The 24688-nt window shown below is 39.6% G+C and overlaps 2 protein-coding genes across 2 annotated transcripts in view; one reads left to right on the top strand and one right to left on the bottom strand.

Moving 5' to 3' along the window:
- CHRM5 (cholinergic receptor muscarinic 5) lies at positions 1 to 1673 on the bottom strand. The gene has a single exon (XM_059848180.1). The coding sequence runs from the start codon at positions 1671 to 1673 to the stop codon at positions 87 to 89; it is 1587 nt and encodes a 528-aa protein (XP_059704163.1). The 3' UTR covers positions 1 to 86.
- Positions 1674 to 7019: 5346 nt separating this feature from the next.
- Positions 7020 to 24688, top strand: part of AVEN (apoptosis and caspase activation inhibitor) — an 83328-nt gene continuing 65659 nt past the window's right edge. The window contains exon 1 of the mRNA XM_059849787.1: positions 7020 to 7330. Within this exon, the coding sequence (XP_059705770.1) occupies positions 7088 to 7330 (243 nt within the window). The 5' untranslated portion in view covers positions 7020 to 7087. The remainder of the gene's footprint in view (positions 7331 to 24688) is intronic.

A 24688-nucleotide genomic window follows, 5' to 3' on the forward strand; every position in this document is an offset into this window, starting at 1 on the left:
GACACAACAGCAATGGCTTTGAAAATACAGAATTTGTTAGGTTACATCAATATCTATATTTCTCCTTATTTCTTATACAAGAACAATTATGGCAGTCTGGTATTGCCCTGCCAGTATAGTTTCTCTTCCACTTTTTTCTTTTTCCACTGGCAGAAAAGCAGCATCTTAAAAGTCTTCCTGAAAGTTTTATTACAGAGGGCATAACACATGGGGTTAACAGTGCTGTTCACGTAGCATAGCCAATATCCAAGGTGCCACAGTGTCAGGGGGATGCAGTCAGAACAAAATGTGGAGATCAAAACCATGATATTATAGGGAGTCCATGTGATGATAAAAGCCAAAAGAATGGCACTTAAAGTCTGTGCTGCTTTGCGTTCCTTTATAAGAACCATGCGTTTCCTTTTGGTGATTTGGTTATTTATATTTGGATCCATGCTTTTGATGGAAGGGTCCTTTGTCAGAGCAGCAGAACAAGGAGTTATTTTTACTTTTCGGCAACCATTGTTGGCCTCCTGAGTGCTTTCAGCCTTAACCACCAAACGGAATTTATAGGCCACACATTTTTTACTTTTTTGTGCGTGTTCTTTGGTAGGTGACAGAAAGTATTTCTGGTTCTCAAAATCACTTTCTTCAGGCTGGTCTTTGACAACAACATCTGTAGTCTCATTATACTCTTCTGCCTTACTTTTAGATGGACTTTTGTAAGTTACTTGGAAAACTGAGTCAGTGGCAAGCTTATCCTCATCTTCTGACGAGGCATAGCTGCTGCAGGTGGTTAACTGGTCAGCCTTGGCCCAGTCCATGCAAGTACTCGCTGCCTGGGAGGCCTTGGCCGTAGCTGATGTACTTCGGCTAGATGAAGACCAAGAAGCCTGACACCTCTCTCTTTTGACTAAGTTTTGTTGCTTGCAACTGAAGCAAGACTTCAGGAGAGTTTTCTGAGGCTTTATTGTCTCATACTCTGCCACAGACTCTGCGCCCTGCAGTTCAGCGAGGTCCTTGGTGCGTTTCTCGGTCTCTTTATAAATGCGGCAGTACAGAATGGTCATCACAGACACTGGGATGTAAAAAGCAGCAATGGCAGTACCAAAGGTAATAATGGGTTCATATAGAAATTGTATCTGGCACTCTTCGGGTGGTACTGTTCGTTCACCCACAAAATACTGCCAGCACAAGATTACAGGTGCCCACAACATGAAGGAAATCAGCCAAGCCATACCAATCATGATGCCAGCTCTTTTGGGTGTGCGTTTGGCCCTGTAAGTTAAAGGCCTTGTGATGGAAAAATATCTGTCGAAACTGATGACTAGGAGGTTCATTACTGAGGCATTGCTAGCTACATAGTCCAGTGCTAGCCACAGGTCACAGGCAAGGCTTCCAAGAGTCCAGTGGCCTATGAGTATATAGGATGTATAAAGGTTCATAGAAAATATCCCGATGATGAGATCTGCACAGGCAAGGCTGAGCAAGTAATAATTGTTGACAGTTTTGAGCTGACTGTTAACCTTAAAGGATATCATTACAAGAATATTTCCCACTATGGTTATTAAGCTTACAATCGCAGTTACAGTGGCAATAGTAATGACTTCCCAGAGGCTATGCCCTTCTAACTGCTTATGGTTGATGGATGAACTGTTTACAACAGTAGAATTGCTGAATAAATTGACTTCCATTCTTGTCCTTGGTGTATTGTCATCAGGACCTTAGCACTGTTGCATACTGCTTTCTGAACTCAGAAGCATCCTTTTGGAGATAGCTATAAAGATCACGGAAAAAAAAAATCAGAACATTTAAGTAGCTCAATAGCACACACTTCCATTAGGTACTATGAAAACACTTGTGAAACAACTTATCACATTATTTGTGTTCTCTTTTTGCATTTTGTTATTTCTACAATTGTCAACATAACTAAAACACACAAATGTACATCCTAGGACAATGTGCTCTGGCATTTTATGACATTTCAAAATGCAATCTAACTATTATTTCATAAGACAGTCAACCACCAGCTCTTACATTTTGAGTATCTTAGGAACCCTCTACATATTTTCAAACACAGACATTTAAAGTTTTGAAGTAAGACAGTGAGTCACTGTGTTGATTCCTACAGTATTTAAAATGCATGCCAAGGTTTCAGGAATTATCTTTGAAAAATTGTAAAAGTCACCAGCAATAGAAAGAGAGTAAGCAAATACTGGGGGTGCATGAGAGTTAGGAGCCATAATGTCAGGGTAACAGCAAGAAACAAATAGGTGTTAGAAGTGCTTGAGGCAATGGAGGGCAGTCTTTGAGCAAATGAAGCAGGCAAGGCCAAGCAGATGTTTGTGGACAAAATTCAATTGAGAGATCTTAGGACAGAGGAGACTGATGGGGTTAAGCATGGAAGTACAGTCTGGGTACTTTGGATTAGTGAATGGTAAGATTGAGGATACAGAGGAGTAAACTGCAGAGGAAGAGCCAGAAGATAACCACACTGGTAAAAAATGCAAATTTAACAACCCATTTCAAATACCAATTTAATACTTGCATAAGCAGCAAAGGGTGAAAACAGGACCACTTTATTAATGCATACATGCCACTGACATCCATTGTTTTCTACATTACTCACTGCTGTCTCTTGTGCCAGTGAACCTGTATTAGGCAAAATTTCTTTCAAAGATACCTGCTGGGTTTTTAGTAATTCTATCCCATCAGGAGATGCTAACCACTTATTCGACATTTAGTCTCACTAAACTGTGTAATTTTGAAATAGTCAAATAGTACTCAGTTTTTAAAGTCAGAAATGAAAGCAAAATTATTAAAAGATTTTTCTACTGGGCTTTTAGCCTGTATAAAACTGGTATGATCTCTTTTTTCAAAGCAGACATAGGTTCAGCTAAAACAGTTATCACATGAACCACCTATTAAAGTCCACTTCTAAGTCTTTAAGATTCTCTCTACATCAGATCTCTATTATATGGGCCTCCCTATCCACACCACTTCTCTATGTTTTCATCTTTCATCCTAACTCTCAGAACATTGTTTTATTTGGTCTTGGCAAGTGTCTTTTATTAACTGCAAGCTTTTACAGACTACCTCTTTCCCACATCTGACTTTTGTACCAAGAAGTTGTGTCCTGTCTCTCACCAGCTGAATAGAATTTTTTACAGCCACTAGTTGAACTTTCAGAAAAACATTTAATTTTCTTTCATTGTCCTCTTTGTCCAACCGAAGAGGTGTTTAAGAGGTATCTGGACCTGGCACTGGTTTAGTGGTTTAGGGGTTACAGTGGTAGTTCTGGGTTCTGGACTTGATTTTACAGGCCTCTTCCAACCTTGATTATTCTACAATTCTATGATTCTTACTTGCTTTTACTGTTTCCTTCACTTTTTTTCCTCAGGTCTCTTAAACATCCACTGAAGTGTGTCATGTTTCTATTTCAAAACAGGTCTCCTAAACATCCACAGAAGTGTATCATGTTTCTGCTTCAAACCCTGCTTAAATGGTGATATCTTGTTGTGATGAAACTGGATAATGGTAAGTTTCCTGATATACTGAGACTTGTGCCTATCGTACCTCTCAGAATGGTTCTCCTCCATCTGTGTGTGTCTATCATCTCCCATTTTATATTTAAATTTTTCTGCATTTGTATTCTGCTTATACACTGAGCTCAATTCAACAGGATTCTAATTCATGTATAGACCTTGCAGACTAGCAAGAATCATAATATGTGCTTGTTGACCATCTGTATGCTTGGCTCTCTCTCTCCAGCCTCCAGAGCCAGTCTAGCAGCCAAGAACAGCTGAAGTGCCACAGCAGTTCTAATTAGTCCTATGCAAAGAAGGACATTTCATCTTGGTTCTGCATTCTGGAAAGATCTCCCACAAGTCAGAGCTGTCTTGATGGCTGCTGCACTGGCTTTACAAATCTTCACAAAAACTTGAAGGGTAGGAATTCATTTCATGTGAAACAAAGGTGTGTGGAGCAGCTGCATGGCTGTGATAGGTAACTGAGCTGTGAGAGAGGAATCTGTGTTTCTTTACCTCACATGTCTTATGCTCCTTTTTCTGTGGACACAACAAAGTTGTTCTGTGCATTAAAGCTCCATGAGACTAAATTTTCAAGAATGGTAGTGTGGCAGTGGGTTTAGGGTGGCAATCTCAGGGAACAACGAGGGCTGTTCACTCTGTGAGGGAAGGTGACAACAATGCCAAAGCAGGTGGGAGCTGAGGACTGACCAAGAAGCAGCAGGATGTGGAGAAGCACGTTTGGTTCATGAGAAGGTGAGAGACAGTGACAGTCCAGCGCTTGCACAGCAAGTCTGGAGTGATGAGGCATGTTCTGAGCCAGGAAGCCCAGCCAGCAGGTCTGAGCCAGGACTGCGGAGACAGAAGGCCAGGTGTGGATGTAGCTGCTGCCTGGCTGCGGTGTAGCACAGGTGAGGGCCAGCAGAACAACTCACTGGCCTTCCTTGGGCTTTTGCATGATATCAGCTAAGGCTGGAGATGGTCTTAAAAGGCACAGCTATGAATATCAGGTACATGAATAAACCTTTACAAACTACATTTGCCCCACACCAGGGTTTGAACAGCCATGTAGAACAATTACAGATTGTTTCAGCTTTCTGGCTTTTTTTGCCAGAAATGGCACTTGCCTCAGAAAAGGGAAGACTGGAAATTGTATAGATGCTGTGGCCTGTAATGCTTTGTCTTTACCACAGATAGCAAGTGCCTCTCCTCTCTTAGGGTAACTTACATTCCCTAACATTAGCAATTAGGAAGAAAGACTGCTTGAACAATGCCATGTGGATTGCAGATTTCAGAGCAACAGGAGAAGCAGAAATTGTTGTTGTTGCTGTTGTTGTAGTTGTGACACAGATGTTCTTGGTTTAAACTGACATGGGTTGGAGAAATATTGATAATACATTATGGAAATGACATAATTTCTTAATAATTTATTAATAAAAACACTGTTTGATCATGCAAAGCCTTCCCTCCCTAATGGGCTATTTTACTGTTATGTCTATAAAGTTGACAAGAGTTGACTTACTAGTACACAAAGATCTCTTCTTGGCATGTTGGCCATTCTTGTAATCTCGTCATTCTCTATCCTCTTTTGTTTCATAGGTCTGCGTTAGCACTTTGTGGCATTACCTTTTGTCATCTATTTGTGTATCACTCAGGCTAATAGAGCCTGTGAGTGGGACTTCTGTGTGCTATGGTAACATAATTTATGTTCATTGTCTATCATAAGAGATGATAATGATAGGGGCATCAAAACTAAATTATAAAATTAAAATGCATATGTACAGTATCATGACTTTGCTATGTCTCATAATTATTAATACATGATGTTCACGCTCGTGAATTGTAATGCTATTTGTTACATGCTGCCAAGTAGTAATGATATTTTTTTCAATCTATCTGTAAGTATTAATTATTGTGAGTTGTTAAATTTGTACATAAAGTCAGCTTACAGTTATGTGCAGGCAGATTGTTCGTGTCACAGATTAATTGCACCACAGATGCAGGCACAGCTTGGGTTCACCAGGTTTTATTAGCTCCATCTCATTCTGTCAGACCTGTGGCGGCTGCATGAGTATTGCTTGGATGTCTTTGCAATGTGCTTGCCAAAGCTGCTCCCTGTTACTTTATTTATTTGCTTGTGTGTTAAGCTAATTTACGGATTTGCTGCTCACTGTGCCCCGGAATTCAGCAGCCCACAACACAGGTAGTTGTGCAGCTACAGTACAGCCCACGATTTCACAAAATAGGAGGTTTGGTCACATTTTGCTGCAATGATTCCTGGGCTTAAAAACCCTTTAAAACCAGATTGATGTTTTAATGTGTTGTCAAATGATAGTCTCACAGGCTGTTCAAGAGGGATCGGGCTAGCTGGTGTTAGGAAACTGGTGAACTTCCCCAAGAACAGCATGAGTGGCTGCTTAGTTTAAGAACAGCAGGACAAACCAGCCTAGCACTATGGCCCAAAGGCGTTCCTGTGTCTTTGCTCTGTGTCCTGAGAGAAGGATGTTCCTCAAGAGGCTGTAGAGCCAACTCATGTGGTTCATGTAGCGCAGGAGTCGGCTGTACACCCTTTCAGCCTGGGATCAGTTGCTTTTTCCCTCATTTGCTACAGAAAGCAAAGGTCCTGCACTTGGGTCACAACACTCCCATGCAGCTCTACAGGCTAGGGCAAGAGTGGCTGGAAAGCTGCCGAGTGGACAAGGTGCTGGAGGTGCTGGTTGACAGCAGCTGAACACGAGCCAGCATGTGCCCAGGTGGCCAAAGAGGCCGGTGGCATCCTGGTATCAGCAAGAGTGAGGCAGCGATCACTGCCTGCCCTGCACTTGGCACTGCCGTGGCTACATCTCCAGTCCTTTGTCCCCCTCTGTCCCTGCAAGAACTCTGAGGTGCTGGGACGGCTCCAGAGAAGGGCAGCGGAGCTGGGGAAGGGTCTGGAGCACAAATCCTGTGAGGAGCAGCTGAGGGAGATGCGTTTGGTCAGCCTGCAGAAAAGGCGTTTCAGGGAGACCTTATCGCTCTCTCCAACAGCCTCCAAGGAAGCTGCAGTGAGGTGAGTGAGGGGTGTTTGTCAAACTGCGCCTGAGGATGTTTACATTGGGTATGAGGTAAATTTCTTCACCAAGAGGGTGGTTAGGCATTGGAACAGGCTGCCCAGGGAAGCAACAGAATCACCTTCCCTGGAGGTATTTAAAAGATGTGTAAATGTGGGGCTTATGAACACGGTTTAGTGGTGGAAGTGGCAGTGCAGGCTTAACAGTTGGACTGAATGATATCCAAGATCTTTTCCAACCTAAACAATTCCATAATTCATCTAGCTTTAGCTAAGAGCTCTATTTTCTAAGCACTAAATATATGGTTTTTTCTGTTTTTATTCGCACACGTGGATGCGATTTTGCCCTCCTTGCTCGTTGGTACCAGCAGGAGGTGCGGGCCCGGCCCGGGGCTGCCCGCGCGCCAGCCGCCCGCAGGGGGCGCTGCCGAGGCCGCTCCGCCGCCATTTCCCCGGGCCCCGGCGAGCGGCCCTTTCCGGCAGTGGGCGGGACGGGCGCGGCCCCGGCGGCCCGCGGCAGGCGAGCCCGGCCATGCAGGCGGAGCGGGGCGGCAGCCGGCCCCGCAGGGAAGGGACCCGACACGGCCGGCGGCGTCCCTGCGGCCCGCCTGACGCGGCGACAGAAGGAGGTGGCGGGGACGGCCATGGGCGCGGAGGAGGCGGAGGCCGGGGAAGAGGCGGCGCTTACGGGCACCGAGGAGGCGGGGGACGGGGCAGGCGAGAGCCCCGAGGTCGCGGGGCAGCGCCACCGCCCAGCGCCCACCAGCACCGGCGGGTAAGTGGGATGAGAGCCCGCCCTCTCTCCGCGGCAGCAGGGGGAGGCGGAGCTGAGCGTGCGGGGCCCCGGGGAGGCCCTTGGGCTGGGGGCACAACCCTCCCCTCTCCTGCTCCTCCCCTCTCCTGCCCCTCCCCTTCCCGAGGTGGAGCCAGGCTGTGCCCCAGCCTGTGGGGTGGGTTGGGACTGCCGGCGGTACCGCCCGGGACAGCTCGGCAGCTGCTCATCCCTGTGCCGTGTTCCTGCTCTGGGGCAGCTCAGCCTGTGCACTCTGGTGCAGCATAATACAGGGCTTGTCTTGCCGAAATACGGGTATAATTTTGCGCTGAAAAGATAAAAGTCTTGCTTGAAAAATGCGTCCGAAAAAATGGAAGTTTGCAAACTGAGAAGAAGAATTGTTGAGTAGTTTTGGCACATTTGAGATGTTTTAATGGTTGGACTCGAACGACCTTAGAGATCTTTTCCAGCCTTAACGGTTCTATGATCAGAAGTTGAAGTGAGAGTGTGTCTTGTCCAGCCTGTGGTACTCGCAGTGAAGACATGCTAACAGGGCACACCTTACATAATGGTTATCTGTGATTCACTGGGTATCATTTGTCATTTATAGAAGTTGATAGTTGTGCATCAGCCCATTATAAAATGTTTTAGCAGATTGATTAAAAGTAGTGCAGACATACCATTGTGTACCACAATTACATAGACAATTTCCTGTGGTGGTATTATCTACCTCATCATGGTATGAGATCAACACTGTGCCTTTAAAAAGAGTTCCCATAAAAAATGCTTTGACTGCTTCATTCAGATTGTTTTGCTTCTGTTAGCATTGTTGCACCATTGCAATCATGTCCCTGGATTGGCAAAGAGATTACAATGGTGACCTAATACTAATTGGTGTTGGCAGCACTGGGAGTCCTTATGTAGATGGACCAGATGCTACCCCAATTCCAGCATCATGTTGATTACATTCACTTTGACTTTTATGATGCCATGGTTTCAATTGAACGCACCCAGTGTTTTATCTGTATTAGAACTCCCATGCTTGCTGATGGCTTTAAAAATAAAAAATATTATTTTGTTATTATATTTAGACACATAGCACTCATGTTTTGGGAGATGAAAGTTATGGCTCGATTGGTACAGTTACTTAGAATGCTGGTCAGTGCTTTCTCATGTAAGCAGTATAAATTGCTGAATTCATACTGATGCTTGGGGACAAGTTTGGATCCTGGATGTAAAACAAGTGTTCCCTCATAAGCTGCAGGAGCATGCAGGAGTAATTCAGCACCTCTGTGTATTAGCTGGGGAAATTTCTATCCTGGGCTGATTTTTTTCCCAAGTCATTCAACTCTGCAATTTAAAATGTTTCTTTTGGGACACATTAAAATATGTTTATCTGCCACTGCTCACTTTGTTATCGACTTGGATATGCTCTTTATCTTAGCCTAGCACAGTGACTTTATTTTTGGCTAAGGCTATTATGATTTAAAAGTGAAGCAATAGCTAAGATTTTCTGAGAACACTGCTAAAGATTGTTGTGTAATGTTCTTCCTTCACTTGAGGGTTTCGACTTTAAGCACTGCATGGTCTCTTAGCGCACCTGCCACAAATTTTGTGTTTAGCAGCTTGGATGGGACTGGCTTCCAGCAATCCAGCCACAGCATCAGCAGCTGTGCCAGCCTGCAGCTGCTGAATTTTAGTGCTACCTCTGAGCCAATCTCATAATTCACCACTTCAGGAGCAGAGAGAGCTTCCTCCTTCCATCAGTGTAGCCAGTGTTTATTTGACAGAGAGCTGCCCCCTTTTAATCCCAGGTCCTTACTGTTCTCTCTGTTCAGCAGAGTGACTTGTCTTACAAGAGTGCACCACATCAGTGATAGGGTGCTTGGCCCAGAGTAAGCATTTTGTGTGAGACAAGACCCTGCTGTCTTTCAGCAACAGGGGGCAAATCTTCTGTGGTGATGTGTGAGTTGCAAAACTAGGAAGTCAGGTAATAAGGCAGGGAGTGTGATGGTTTTACCACATTCCCTTCCCTTACTGTGTGCTGAGATGCTGGGGTCTTCTCAGAAAAACCTTTTTTTTTCTTTTTTTTTTTTTACAGTGAAGTAGAAATTGGCATTAAATTGCATAATATATTGGCAGCAATATTTCTTAGTCAATTGCATTCACGTAAAAGCACCGTCTTAAAATGTTGTGTTTTGGATGTTTTAATTTAATCGCTCCTGAGCTTGCATTTGAAGCTACAGGAGGGCATTATATCTGACCTGTACAAGAGGGAGAAGAAAGTGTCGTGGTGGCACATTCAGTTTGCAGTTTTGTGGGGCACAAGAAGACTGGGCACTGTGTGCTTTACGCTGCTGCAGGGGTCCTGTAATTCTTTGGTTTTAGTCATGGGTGATCAGCTGTGTTACTTGCAAAGCCTGGGAAGACCCAGAAATTGCAAAGTCAGTTCTCCCCTCTTCAGCTATGTGCTAAGGGAGAAGGAGTTTAGGTGTTGTGTTTGTATTCATGCCCTGCGTGATAGATCCAACTGTGGATCAGAATCTTAAAGAAGAAAGTTTCGTGATTTCTGTCAACTCTTGTTAAGGTGTCTCTCTGAGTAAATTCCCAGCTCTACTTTCAAAACAAGATGCTGCCTCTCTCAAATATGAAATTACTTTAGAAACCATGAGAAGAAGTGTTCTTATTCCTTTTGAAGAGGGAAAAGGATCTTCCACTTGTTGTGTCCTTTTGTAACTAGTGTGCATGTTGATTTAACTGGCTTGATTACTGAAGTTTTTGTGTCCTCCCTTCAAAAATGAATGTCTAATTAAAACCAGCTGGTTTTCCAAATGGCAGATTTCTTTGTAGATCTGTCATCTTGAATAATTTTCCATTGTTTCAGTCTGCTTTAGCTCATCTATGCTACATTAAATAAATACAGCACATTTGAAATTACTCAATTTTAGTAATATGTGGCATTATAATGCTTAAAGTAAATTGACATTGGTCCCGTATTATCTCCCACTTTTAGTTTAACTCAGAATTTGTGTTTTATGTACTGTCAGAATTTTAAACTTGCTCTCTTAAAGAGGTACAGCATATTAAAATAGAAACAACTTTCTGAAATTGTGGATATGAGGCTGGGTTTTATTTTGATAGTCCTTGACCACATTTTTTGAGGGTTGGTAGTGGTTTAAGGAGATTTTCTTTTGTCCTTTAGGTTTATTACAGTTGCAATTTATGAAGTATTCTTTTAAATTTCCATTCAATGATATACCGAGTGTGCATGTGATGCGTGCTATTACCCCAGTGCAGTTGGAATTGGCAGGTCTGCTTCAATGCTCCTTTCCTGGCTTTGGGCAGTGTTGCAGTAAACATTTTATTGTTCACAAATGGATGTTAACAGATGGATTTAGTGCAGTCTTTCTCATGTGTGGTTAGTTTCAAGATGGCCTCACATTACTTTAATATTTATTGTATCTTCATTCTTGTAGTCCAGGCACACATAGAAGTGATCTAAGAGAACATCTAATGCTGTCAGTATCAGATAAATTTTCCTAATTAGTACGAGTGAACCATTTACCGTCTAAGCAACTGCAAAGAGCAGTTGAGAGGCGCAGTAACAAAAGTAACAAATACAGATATATTTGATTTCCTTTTGAACACTGTGACAGAACTTGTGCTGATAGAAGAATAGATTTCTGGATCTTGAAGACAGTAAATATTCTAACATTTTGTGTTAATGTTCTCAAAAACAACTAGAAAAAACTTACTTAGATTAATGTGCATCAATTTGTGAGCTGTACTTAATTGCTAATGCAGTGTGAAGAGCTTCCCTTCTCAGAAGTTTCTCTACTGTGATGGTTCAGTGTCAAACTGGTGTTTGTTAAATGGGATTCTGCAAGGCTTCATTCTATATCTACTATATTCAGTTTTCTATTAATAATTTCAGCAGGGAAGGATTAAAATATACAGTGTTATTATTTGCAGACAGTACTAAACTGCTCTGTGGAGCACAGAACACAGTCTCAACAAATGGAAGAGACAGCCTGCATTTGGGTGTGATGCAAATTTAATACAACCACATCTACACAGGAAATATCTGTAGCAGTGTGTGACTGATTAAGGTGGAATTTTATAGAAAAGAACTGTCAGCTTAATGGATGAGAAGGTATCAATTAGAGATGCCATTACATTGAAGAACTAGTTCTATTTTTGCCAGATTGGGAGTAGCTGGGGAAAGTTCAGAGGGAAGGAATGAAGAAATATGTAAAGAGGATGTGATCGAGGAGGAAAGGCTAAAGAACCTGGTTCTTTCTCTTTTTATTTTATTTATTTATTTCAATTTTGTTTTAATCTGGCAAAGAGGACACTTTAGACAGGCCTGGTTAGCAATGTTCGAAAAAGTAGAAAGGTTGCTGCAAAGAGATCCATTTTAGGCAGGACAAGAAGAAAAACATTATTAAGAAGGAAGAGGTTTAACTGGGGTCTTGAGAATAAAATTTGTGACTGAAAGATTAGATAGCTTGTGTAGCAAGTAATGAGAATCAGGAAAGAAAAATAGGTATAATGAAGGTTACTGATTCTACTCAGTAGACCTGCTGTGTAACCACTTGTCACAGCCCTATTTATTTTTCTTTTATTTTTTCAAGGGTGTCTGTGCAATGGAAAAGCATAAATGCTTTTTATACATCCAAAGTTAATTTATTCTTTTGGATTCCAGACAATAGAGGAACGTGTTTTTTACAGTGGGACTCTAAAGTTTCATAATAGTCCCTAGTTGTTTAGTGTGGAATGGTTTAGTGATATTTGTTGTTACTCATTCAGCATATTTTACCAGCTTTCCTGCTGATATAACAAGAGATTTGTATAGAAAGCATCCCTTTACACAGGTGAATATCATTGCTGCAGAGCAACTTCATGTCTGACTCTTTTTCTGTAACTTTCTTGGAAAGAGCTTGAGGGGTTTTTCTTATATTTTAGATGGCTGTGCATTTCTGTCCTCACCTATTTATATGCTTTTGTTCCTCTTTTCTACTCTCAAGTCTCTGGGGTAGTAATTTGGTAGCTTTTTGGTAACAGGTTGTCCTAGATATTTTCTAGCTTAAAGAAATAACTTTACTGGCTGCATATTTGGTTGTGTGAAACACAGCCTTCAATCACAATCTTATTTAGATTTAATTATCCAGTAAATTAGTGTGGATTTTATTCAGAGGAAATATAAAATGGTAAGTATTTGAATATTGGAGGAGAACTTCCTGTCATATTTAACTGAAAATTGTAGAATTTCGGGAAGAACTGAAACTCCGCAGGCTAAGAATGCATGCATCCATGCATGCATCCATGCGGGGGATGAACTGGTGCTGGAAGGTACCAGTAGGTTCCAGTAGGTGGTGCAGGCAGCCCGCCCCTTGGCTCTGGCGCCTCCCCTGCTGGGCCGGAATTACTCGGTGAGGAGTCAGGATGTGTGCACATCACGGGGTTGGAATGTTCTCATCTCAGGGTGATGTTTTCTGAATATACAGCAGAACGTGTGAAAGTCACACGTACGTGTGAGTTATTAGGACTTGCCCCTGAGTCTTTGAAACACAGCTGTGAAAGAAAGTTATTTGTAAGAAGAGTACACTTTGTAAGTCTGAGCTAAAAATCTTGTTGTGCTACTGGGATGAGTGTTTGGTCCCATATAGCACAATACAGGAGTTTGTTTGGGTACAGGAGTTTGTTTGTTACTGTCTCTCTCGAGTGAGAGACAGTAAGTATTTCTGCTGAAAAGTCAACAAATTTGTAGAAGCGATGAATTTCTTTAAAAAGTTCTGACATGCAGTGCTGCTGCTGTTTTTCCTCACAAAAGAAACTGGGTAGTTTCAGGAGCCCTGTTTTGAGTTTCCAGCCTGTGTAATGGTGCTGCACAGTCTTTTGTAGCAGTCAGAAGGTGTCAGTGTACTAAAAAAGGAATTGAACAAATGCTGATGTTTGAATCAGACACAAAATCTGCTGGAGTGTGTAAGAACCTTGCCTTAAGGTCCTGTTTCTATTCCTGTTTCTCTTTTCCCAGAGGATAATTCTGCATTAGAGGCTGTACAGTCTCTCTCCTTAACCCTGAAATAGCCAGGGTCTTTGTCATTTAGGAACAGAGTGGTGATGCTGCACTACAGTTCTTCCTAGGCTCTTTCAGTGACCTGTTGTGAGGCCTTGAGTTTTTTCTGATTGCCTTACAGACTAGTGGGTTTTGCTGGCTTGGTTGTTTCTTTGGATTTGTTTTGGTTGTTGGTTTGGTTGTTCTTTTTCCCCTTAGTTTTTTTTCTTCAGTGTCCCGTTTCAGACTGCATTATTCACATTATGCTGCTTTGGTGATTTCACTGGCGTATTATGTTCCTGTTAATTTGTGACAAAAGGTGGCATACCCATGGAAGCAATAGAAGTGCAAATGATCCCATCCTCAGTATGTCTTTTTCTTCCACTTCAACAAAATTGTTAGCAAGGATGTTAAATGATTAGTGTCTCAGAGTAAAATGTTTTTGTAGACACAAAATCTAAAAAAATAATTGTGCTAATGAGAAAAAGTGGTTCCTTCAGTGACTTTGGTGTGGCTCTTAGTTTGAATTACTGTCAAGGATGGGATTTTGATGCAAATTTGGTTTGTGGGTTACACTTGGGTGTAATATTAGTGGACTCAGTGTGGTTTCACTCCTGATGGAGCCACACTTGAAGCTGTCCGCCAGTTGTCCAGACAGCTGAACACTGTCCGTATCTCACCACTGCCAACTGGATGCAGAGTTCTCCTGCAGTTACTGCTCTGTGTGCACCTAAATGGGCTCACCAGTGTGAACTGTAGCCTGTAAGGATATGACGGGCACATAAAATCATGGGATTGTAGTTCATCCCAGCAGGTACAGCCCAGTCCTTGTTGGTAATTTGGATATGTTTGCACTCTCAGAAAGTTCTAAATTACTTTTAAAGCTTCTTCACAGCAGTGTTAACTTCATGGTCTAGGAGCATCATTGTATGGTTACTCTTATTTTTTAGAATTATACTCCAGACCAATAGCAAAATAAAATTAGGTTTTAACATCTTGGGATTTTAAGTGTGGTATTGCAGCATTGAGGACCTTGGACAATGATTCTTCGCTACTATCTCAAGCTGCATGTTGGATTTAGGGAATCATATTCTTTAAGGCTCTTTAGAAAAATATATTTCACAGGATTTCTCCCTCCACTCTCTTCCAGAAAAGGTTGGAAGTGAATGAGGAAGGGATGAGAGAGGTTTGAGTGGCAATTTCTAAATTGTCTGCAGTAAGTTGCATTCAAATTGGATATAAAAATAACAGAGGGTTTTTTTGAGTGAATGCGGTGGCAGATATTTGAAAACATCCATGGTAGTATACCACTCCGGTATGAAACAGTTTCATAATGATGGTTCAAATATGAAGCAACATTGTAACACTGAGCATCTCAAGAGGCTGATAGTGACAAAATAAACATGGAGATGTGATACACAGAAGTGGAGTTTTTCACTACCACTTGGTAAGTTTTGTTCTGTTTGTGTAGAATTGTTTGAACCTTGTTTAATGTTAGGCTTTTTACAGATGTTACTACATATGAGTCATGCTCTTCAGCTGTAAATAGGTTTGAACATAAGAACTTTTCAGGATCTAGATTTGTTTCTTCTGGTTTTTCATACTGGTATTCTGCAACTGCAGTGATGCTTTTCAGAGAGGAATCTTTTGTTATACCAGGTTACAGTCACATGACTAATCTGTTTGAATTATCCATAACAGGTTTTTAAAAATCAAGGAGAGAGAAATATTTTTTGCTGTTGAAGTTAATAAGAAAGTTTCTAGAACCATACTTTGTGACTGTTGAAGGAGTAGCAATTTTATGTAGAAACTTCAAAAACAAGTCTCTTTCTCGTGTACTTCATTAAATGTTTTTGCCTTTAACTGGAGCATCATTCCTGTTAGGCAAAACATTGATTTCAGAATCAGATATCTCTCTTGGCTAATTCTATCTTTAGCTAACTCAGAGTGCTGAGTTCCAGTATCCAACATTTATGAACCAGTCTTAGTATTTCATCCCTCTTTCAAAAATTCTCATCCCGTACAATAAAGACTAGAAGCTTTTTCTTCATGCTACCTGTTCTCTCAGCTGCCCTTTCTGCTAATTAAGCTTCTCTTCAGCTTTGGTAGATCTCTCTAAAGGTCACCAATAGAGCAAACTAGTGAAGAGGATTACTCTTTGTAGGGATATTTTTTTCTTTTCAAGAAAGAACCTTTGAGTCAAGGCTCTTCCTTCCTCAGTCTAAAGGGAAAAAAAAAAAACCAACAAAAAAGCTTTAGCTTTTTCCTTTTTCCCTCAAGTTAAAAAAAAATGTTTATAGTAGAAACTTGAATCTGTACTGGAAGAACTCTGATACCTAGGTGAACAATAAGAAAGTAAATTGTTTTTGAGAGGCAACACTGAAAAATCATTGAAGGCTCACTACAAATTCATCAATAGGTCACTATGTCAATATGAAAAGACTGTGAACATACAAACATATATTTTACCTCTTCTCCATTAATACTTTTATAGAAATAATTTTTAGCTTACTGTGGTGTGTGTCACTGTAATGATTAGAATAGATTGAATGTTTAACAATACAATTTGGTCTTATTAATACTGTTGACAAATCAGAAAGTGCAATACACAAAATATTAAATATTGAGATTTTTGTTTTGTCTTTGCATTTCATCAGGTGTAGTCTGGAAAACAGTGCATAAAAACAAAATTTGCAAATATCTATACTGACTTGTTTAAGCTAGCTGCCAAGAATTGCAATTAAATGTCTGTTACAAATGCTTGTTTTCTGTTGAATAATTGAAAGGGGAAAAAACCTTATTTAAATTACATGAAACCCTGAAGGAGGAAGTATAATGAAAAGTGGTTTAATTATTTTCTGTGAGACAGCAAAACAGACTGATGACCTTATCAGTATTTGTTTATTTTCTTGCCTTATTGTATTCTTTGTTAGCCCCAGAAAATACTGGTTATGATGCAGGAAAAAAACCCTCTCTTAATAAGGTAATGTATTATTTTCTGCTCTTTCAAAATATATAGCAAAATCATCCTTGTGTGTGTCAGTTTACATTAGGAACAGTTGTGGGTAATGTTACAGAGCCATTAGCACTGACTTTCTCTGGTAAAAAGGCAGGCAGGGGATACAGAGAGTACACGATGAAAAAGTTTCAGTCTGCAATGCCTACTGAGGCGAAGGATTTGAGGATGTAGAAAAAAGTTCAATCTGCGGTCTGTTTTCTTCCCAGTTTCAAATACAAAGTGCAGTGAAGCTTTTTTCCGCTTCTTAAATAAGTGACCTGCCAATGAACTTGAAATAATTTTTAATCTGAATTTTCCTCAATTCCCTCAATTTCCCTCATTTTTTCAGACCCTTTGTTGTTAATGTACACACATGATATTGTCCTATTCCTATGAAGAGAATAGGAATGAAAGACTGACATTAAGTGTTACATTCTTGCTGCAGGACACATAGGCCAGCAGCTTCTCGAGTTCTTCTCCTGGGAGTGTCTGGTGCTTTGTAAAGTAGAATAGATCTGGCTGAGGAAAGAGGCTAGATCTCTCACTCCAGTGTGTAAAACCACTGTATTCTCTTGGGAAGTGGGAAGTGCAACTTGGGATGCATTTGTGCAGAAAAGGGAATTGAATTTAGTTCCACTTTCTGGATAAAATGCTGTTGTTGCACAATAGCTGAAGAAACATGGATTGTATTTATTCACACATCTCTCTACTTTATTTTGGCACTCCCCTCTCTTTTGCCTCAGTCCCCGTCTATTCTCAGTTCATTGGAGAACAAGCAGAACTATTTTTGCTGGAGAAAATGTTGTTTCTGTCCAAAATGTACTGCTTTGAGGTCAAGTGCATGCCACACATTGATGATAAATGATTCTGCTTCTGACTTACCTGAGTCAAGACAGTGTGATATCTCTACACTTTTTATCATTGATGTATAGACACAGTCCCCAAACATGCTTATCATTAATTCTCAGACTGTGGTTTAGGAGTTGGAGAACATGCTCTGGGATACTACTGCCTTTACCATCTTTGAGCTATCCTACTGAAAGGGCTTGAAAGTGGGGTGTGTGGTGTGTAGCTGCCTTTTGTTTTGGGGCAGCATGGTAGAGACACATTGTGCATAATACAGCTGTATTTTAAATTACAGTGCATGTGAATTCAACACAAGTCTGTCACTTTCAAAGGCAAATCCACCACAAATCAGACACTTGGCCATAATTTGCTACATTATGGGACAACACCTTGCACAGTGCCTGTGAGATCTCCTGTTGATCAGTTCTTTTTGAGCTGAGTTTGTTCTAGGAGAGGTGCTACTGATTTGTGCAAGGCAGATTGGTAATGGAGGGTGTAAGTAGCTGGTTTTTTTTTTTCACCACTGGGGTATCCTGTCAGGGAGATCCTGCCTTGACTGTGAGGCAGGGATTATAATCTCTTAAATTCATAACCTTGATGAATTACTATTTCACTAATTCCTCCTTTCCTGTTATCATTGAGCTGGCTGGTTTGCAGATACCTAAGAAAATGGATCAGAAATTTGATTTCTCATGTAATTTAAGACACAAGGAAGAAGAAAAGTTTTGGTGTCTGTCAAGTGGGGAGTTAGTACTCTCTGCATCTTTTCTGGTTTTCCACTATATAAAGAAAGAAATTAATTGTAGTATTGGTCTCGGAAATGCTGTTTAGAAGTCTGTGAGTCAAGGATAGCATCTTTTTGATGTAGCAGTGCTGTAGTACATGGTTATTTTGTTTAGCATGACTCAATTATTTTTAAAATTAATCTAATTCAGTATAGCTATTGTACTTGTTTGTTTCTTCATATGGGGTTTTGCATTCTGGGTCATAATTATGTATTTTGTTTGCACATCAGACAAACTGCTTTTTATCCTTAGTATCTTTTTAATAACTTTTGTTCATTGATTTACTGTGTGACTTGCTGTTGGTCCTAAAATGTACCCCTTTTTTACTGCCCTTACTGAAAATATTGTCAAATCAGGCTATTTGTAACTCAAGTTTTAGAGCTTCAACATGCCATGCCATAAATGTAACAATGCAATTCAATTTACAAAATACATAGTGGCTGGGTCTGATAGTTTGTTGATAGAGGAGTAAAGAGATGTGAGGTTTTTTGGTAGCATGTGAAATTATATTTATGAAATGGCAATACATTAGTAATGAAAGATGAAAAATGTAGATGAAAAATGAAAAATGTCTACAGACAATGTTGCAGATATTGTGAAGGGATGAGGAAAACAAAATGCTGCTCCCTGGAATTTCTTCTACAGGACCTTTATTGGGTTTCAGTTGGTAGAGTGTCTCCTTTTGCAGCTTTAGTTTTCATTATGTAAATATTTATATGTTTGGAATAAGCTATTATTGTGTGATGGTTGATCTTAAAACGTGACAGATGTTGGCAGCTTTAATTTAAAATCAGGATAGAATTTCCCACTGTGAAGTGAACACCAGTACTTATATATAGAAACTGTAAAATGATGCCTTACACATCTGAATGACTACTTTAAAACCTTAACTGAAAAAGGGGTCTAAAAGCAGTCACGAATGTTCTTAAGTTTATGTTAAAAATGTTATCAAGCAACATAAATATTTGTAGCAAAGGATTTTTCTAAAACTGTATGACTTTGACAGAGGACACCTCTGTGTCCACATGAATTATGCAAGTAGGACTAGTAGTGTAGAATCTGTAAGTCTTTAATGGGAAGAGAAAACAAAATTTACTTTAGAAAAAGAATTTTAACATTGCAGGAAATTTAAACCAAGGATATGGCTTATGAGTACACTTAGCCAATTTAGCAGATAACTGCTGCCAGATATGAAGGAAGGACCTGCTTCCCAGTTCCCATGTTTCATGGCATGCTTCCAGCCTATCTAACCATTATTTGTGCTTGTCTGATTCTGCTGTGAACTGACAAAGGAACTGAAGCTGGCAGAAGGTTAGAAGTAGAGGAGAGAAGGAAACTATTGATTAAGTTTCCATCAGTTTAGGGGTACCATTTCAAACAATCTTGTTCTGTTTGGTGTCTTTCAGAATTTTTTTCTTTTTTAATGCTGTGACAATTGAAAATAGAACAGTGCAGGTGAATATCACTAAGCTATTTCTATGTTTTGAAATACATAGAATGTTTTACTCCTATGTGCTTTCTTTTTTACAAAATAGGTGCATTTTTAAAAGCCCTAAACTTTTAACTTGTTACTATCTCTTATCAAATATTTTTGAATTTAAAGGTAGGCGATTGTTTTGTTGTTATTAAAATGTAAACTCTGGAGGTTTCCTTTTTTTGTGTAATATAGCAGAGCAGAAATCTTTCAAGAGGTTTTTTTGCAGGGGTTGTTTGTTTATTTTTTCTATTTTCATTGTGGTAAAATATAGATCTGTTGAGAAACTTTGTGCTGTACTTCTCCTTGCATGAGAAACCCTGAAGCTTCTTCTTGTTGTTTTTGATCTTGGTACAGTTGCTGGATTTTTGTTGGCTTTGTTCTAAAGCTGTGTGCATGTAGGGATTGTTAAATAAACATTAGACTTGTCAATATAACTAAGGTGTTCTGCAAACCTTGCTCTTTTGAGCAGAGTTTGTTCCAAATTTATGAAATAAACTCTGTGAGTTAAAATCAAATTTTTCTCTGTTCTGCAGATGGATGCTTTGACTGAGCTTTTTACAGAATTTGTTGTGCTTTTACTTCATCATTGATACAGTTGCAGAACTACAAAGCTTTTCAATATGTAGAAGTTTATAACAGATATGTTTATTGAGAGAGGCTCTCTTACCCATTGCCTTGTGAAAACTAGTAAAATAGTAATATCCTTTAAAACATCACTTATTTAAGTGTTGAGATGAATATTTCCCCTCAATAAATTTTGCTTTCTTGATGTTACAGAACTCCTCATGTGTGTTCTTTACAAGTTCTTGTTAAAGCTGTTAATACAACTGCTTTTGCAATTTTAGAAGTGCTGGAATAAACCAGCAAAATGAAATACTAAGGATTAAGTAGACTGTTGGAGGTTTTCAAGCCCTGAGACAAAGCCCCAACCTACATGGTCTGATTTCAGTTTTGACCTTCTTTTGAGTAGGCAGTTTGACAAGATGACCTCTTGCAATCCCTTTCAGTCTGGATTACTCTATAATACTGTGACATTAACACATAAGAATTGAAACAGTTTCAGGATATTGTCAGTCTCTAATGCAGCTTAGGAAACTTCTTTTTAGGAGCAGCAGATTTGGTAAAAACAATTGTCTTTCTCCAGGAGATTTCCTTTACTGCTCCAGAATACAAAGTGTAACTTGGTTTTGGAATAAGACATGCACCATTCACATACGTGAATCCATATGTATGCATATGTATATATAAACCTTCTGTTTTTTGCCAAGTACAGCCTATACATAGAAATGATCAGTAATCTTACTGAAAATGCTGTAACCTTTCTGGCAATGTACTTTGTAAGGTTTTCTTGAAACCTTTTATTTCTGTCAAGACAAATGCTCCTATTTTATGTTTGCACTCATATTTTTGACTGATGTTCGTAAGACTAAAATTCATCTTTTTAAAGTTACTGACAATTTGAAGGTAGAAGAGCTGCCAGGTTCTGTGCAGGTGCATATAATAATTTTGTATAAATTGCTTGATGGGTTTACATAGTTGCCAGTAACTTTCATAAAATCATTTCCACTGAGTTAAAGAAAAGAATACAGATGAATTTCTGTTGGTGGAAATGTATTAGCTTGGCTAGTTTAGAAAATCCAAAGTCTCATTATCTATACACAGCAGCTGGACAAACTTCCTACAGACTCTTTGTTCACAGCATGGGACAGCCTTGGGGAAAAGAAGAAAAGGGCTACTTCTGCAGTTAATGCAAGTTGTCAATACTCTACCAAAGTTTCCAGTTAGTGCAGAATGAGTACTGAATTTATAATGATACTCTTCTCACAACATACCCTATCAAGTATCCTTCAGTTTGGAGTTTAAATCAGTAGAGTGAAATTTTAGCTAATGGCTTTGTAGTTTAGAAAATCCTGTATCTAATGAGCAGCACTCTCAAATATGCACTTACTGAAATAAATAATTACTTGGCAGGCTTTGCCAAGAACAATGTCTTGCTAACCTACAGTGCATGGTTATTAAGTTTAATTTATCTACAAGTCAACAGTTTTCAAACTGGGTCTCTGAAAGCCACAGTATGAAATTTGAGCAGCATGTATTCGATTGGTTCATTTTTCCCCTGTAAGGCTCTCATTCGAAGGACCATGTGCTAATCATGTACTAGCAGGTCACAGAGATACTTCTGAGAGGGCAGTGAAGAGTGAGCATCAGGACTTAGGGATTCTTATCTAGGTTTTTGAAAGAGAAGGTGGTCTGCCATTTAGATCAGTAGTTACAAAGAGAATAACCAAGCTGTTTGCCTGTGGGGCTTTTTCTTTTTCCTTGTCTCAGTGAATCTAGGGGAGATATTTAGCTCCTAATAGTTCTCATTTCAATTCAGTGAGGCTTAAGATTTGTACAGAATATGGCTTTAGCATGTGGAAATGTTAATAGTGATTTGTGAGAAAGATGAAGGACACCTTGTCGCCCTGATCATGTTAAAAATTTAAAGAGTATGAAGAATGTTTTAGGAAGTGGGGTTTTGGTCCAGCTGAACTGCAAGTTCTGCTTCCATTTGCCATAGTTCTGAATATAGTCTGTTTTTCTTTAGTATACCATACAGTTCATTATTTAGAGAGTCTGTTGAATTTCCACCACATGCATTCCTTTGTCAAGTAATTACTTTCAAAAAAAGGAGATTATATATATATAGATAGATAGATAGATATAGGGGTTTTAATTAGTTAAATGTATAAAGTAAAAATAAGAAAAATTTGAAGTTTTTTGTGCTATATATAACCATCATGCGGTATTAGACTATCAATCATAGTAATACATAAATTAAGCTGTCAGGGAGTTCTCCTGTACCTTTTTGGATTTAAATGTAAATAAAGTGCATTTAATGAGTGCTGTTGCTAAAAAAGGAATTCTTTTTGAGGTTGTGTTGTCTCTGTAATGTACTAAGATAATTCATGGTGTAATCCCATCGCTCCTGTTTGGTTACACTACCAAAAACTTTGAACCATGAAATTTAAAGCAAGTATGTTTTTCCAAGAGTGATTTTAGTCAATAAAGAGTGAGTGTCCCTAACATTAAAGAGTAACAGTCTTTAACATTTCACTTTTTGTCTGCCCAGAGGAACCACTAAGAGGTCAATATCAGCCAAACTGCCTTACTAATTTATGTTCATACAGACTCCTATTCTGTGAAACAGTTTAAGGTGTAGAGATCGTGAACGGCTTTGCTGCTTAATTATAAACAGTTTTTTGACCCTTTGATTTAGAAGTCCCTTCTGTGAAAATTTGGCCTTAACAGATGCTGCCATTGTTAGGATGAGGACCAAAAGACTAATTGTCTCTGCATATACACCTTAGTATTTTAAATATAAATGAGAAAAAAGATATGTGCTCATTCATGATGCAGCTCATGGTCTGGATCAGATTCAACCCAGAGAATATTTTTATTTTGTCTTGCTAGCCTTTTACCTTGATAAGAAGAGAAAATGGGATTGAGACATGTAGATAAGTTTGAATGTCCTTGCACTTGACCACAGCTGTACAGTAGTTTCCATGAAGGGAAGAGGAAATCAATACAGAAATTTATTCAAGGAATTGGTGTTTGCTGTTGATTGTTGTGAGAGCAGCAATGTAGGGAACAGGCAGTGGTTATGGGTGTCTATGAATATGCAGGGGTCCCTGTATGGCAGTGACTGTTAATGTGACTCTGAGTGGATATATATGATGTCTGGGGTATTGTAGGTGAGTGTCCCTAAAAAAGAATGGAAAAGATTAAGGAAATGTGAATATGTTGTAGCTGTACTATTCAAAACAGTAACTCAGAGATTAAGTAACAAAGGGGAAAAGTAGCACTTGGTCAATATAATTTTGAAGAGTTTCTAAAGATAATTTGGGAAGGAAGTGAAGAAGACAAATAGCTATGCTCTTTCTAAGAGATTAACAAGAAAGCTCAAATGAGGCGTACTGTAAAGTGACATATTGGGAAGAGAACTGGGAGGAATGCTGCAAAATAAAGAAGAATGGAAATCTAATAACGCATGATACCTACATGATAGGGATCAGCAGTTGGCCCAAAGAAACGTAAGCTGAAGATCTGATGTTTCTGTTACTGTAGAATATTCTAAGTACTGACAAAGGTGAAGAATTTTAATTTTTTTTTCTGCAGTGTAACCAGAATTGAATAGGAAGAAGGCTATAAGCTCTAGTTCCTGTGGCTTCCTAAGGGTAATAAGTACAGTTTTAGAGAGTCTTAATAGAAGCCCTGACTTTTAATGCACTTCGAGTTTTGTTTTGTAAAAGGGTTGTGAGCTCTACAATTCTTGTTGAGTGCTTGGACCGGTGTACTTAACGGGCCAGGACTGATTGCACTTACAGTGAATAGTGGTTGAGTAATTGAAGCGGGATACAAGAGGTCACTGTTGCACTTTCTCCATTGTGTACTTTCATCCAAACCACTCTGGCTTCCAGGGAAGTGCAGAAGGATGACCCTAGGGGAAATTACTTGTTCAGAACAACGTTTACATCATTTAAACACCTTCATTCCTGAACCATGTGCATCTGTAACCACGTGCATCTGTAAGAAAAGTCAAACAAAGAGCCCACTTTCCTAAATTTTCTCAATACCATACTGTCCCCAACCCTGTATGTAAAATTAGTGTACTAAAGTATTTTTTGCTCTGTTAGACTGCAGATTGTGTTCATTTGTGCTATGCACTTTGCTTTCCTTTAGAAGAAAAATGCATTGCATGGTAGAAGACCACAAATTGTGCAAGTTCCTCTGCAGGGGAGCTTGGCCCTTTCACTGTTTGAGTGAGTTCAGTGTGTTTGAGTGCTTTAGTGTTTAGGTGGAATATTGCGCACATGTGTTTTTGTTCTTCTGATATGCAAAATAGTCTGAAGGTTTCCTGGTTTTGTTCAGCTGGGTTTTTGCATGCCTTGCACACTTTGAAAATTTCAAAGTGAAATGTGCAAATGGTGATGCATTAGTGTCTGGAACTGAGGCACAGCAGATAGATGCTATACCTCATGTGGTATCATGTTGTGTTAGAATGCTGAGCAATAACACGTAGATAGCTTAATTCTATTGAAAGGCCTATGTTTTTCTCCTTATATCAGTAATACTTTCTAAAGGTTACATCTGAGTTGGCTTCTAGAATTTGTTTCAGCTTGTATCTTCTGTTATTTGACAATGTGGCAAGAGGGTC

Source organism: Haemorhous mexicanus, chromosome 6 (genome assembly GCF_027477595.1).
Source record: "Haemorhous mexicanus isolate bHaeMex1 chromosome 6, bHaeMex1.pri, whole genome shotgun sequence".
Taxonomy (NCBI): Eukaryota; Metazoa; Chordata; class Aves; order Passeriformes; family Fringillidae; genus Haemorhous; species Haemorhous mexicanus.

Bases quoted from the DNA above. Each gene is read 5' to 3' on its own strand.
- CHRM5 (XM_059848180.1), bottom strand. From the start codon at position 1,673: ATGGAAGTCAATTTATTCAGCAATTCTACTGTTGTAAACAGTTCATCC.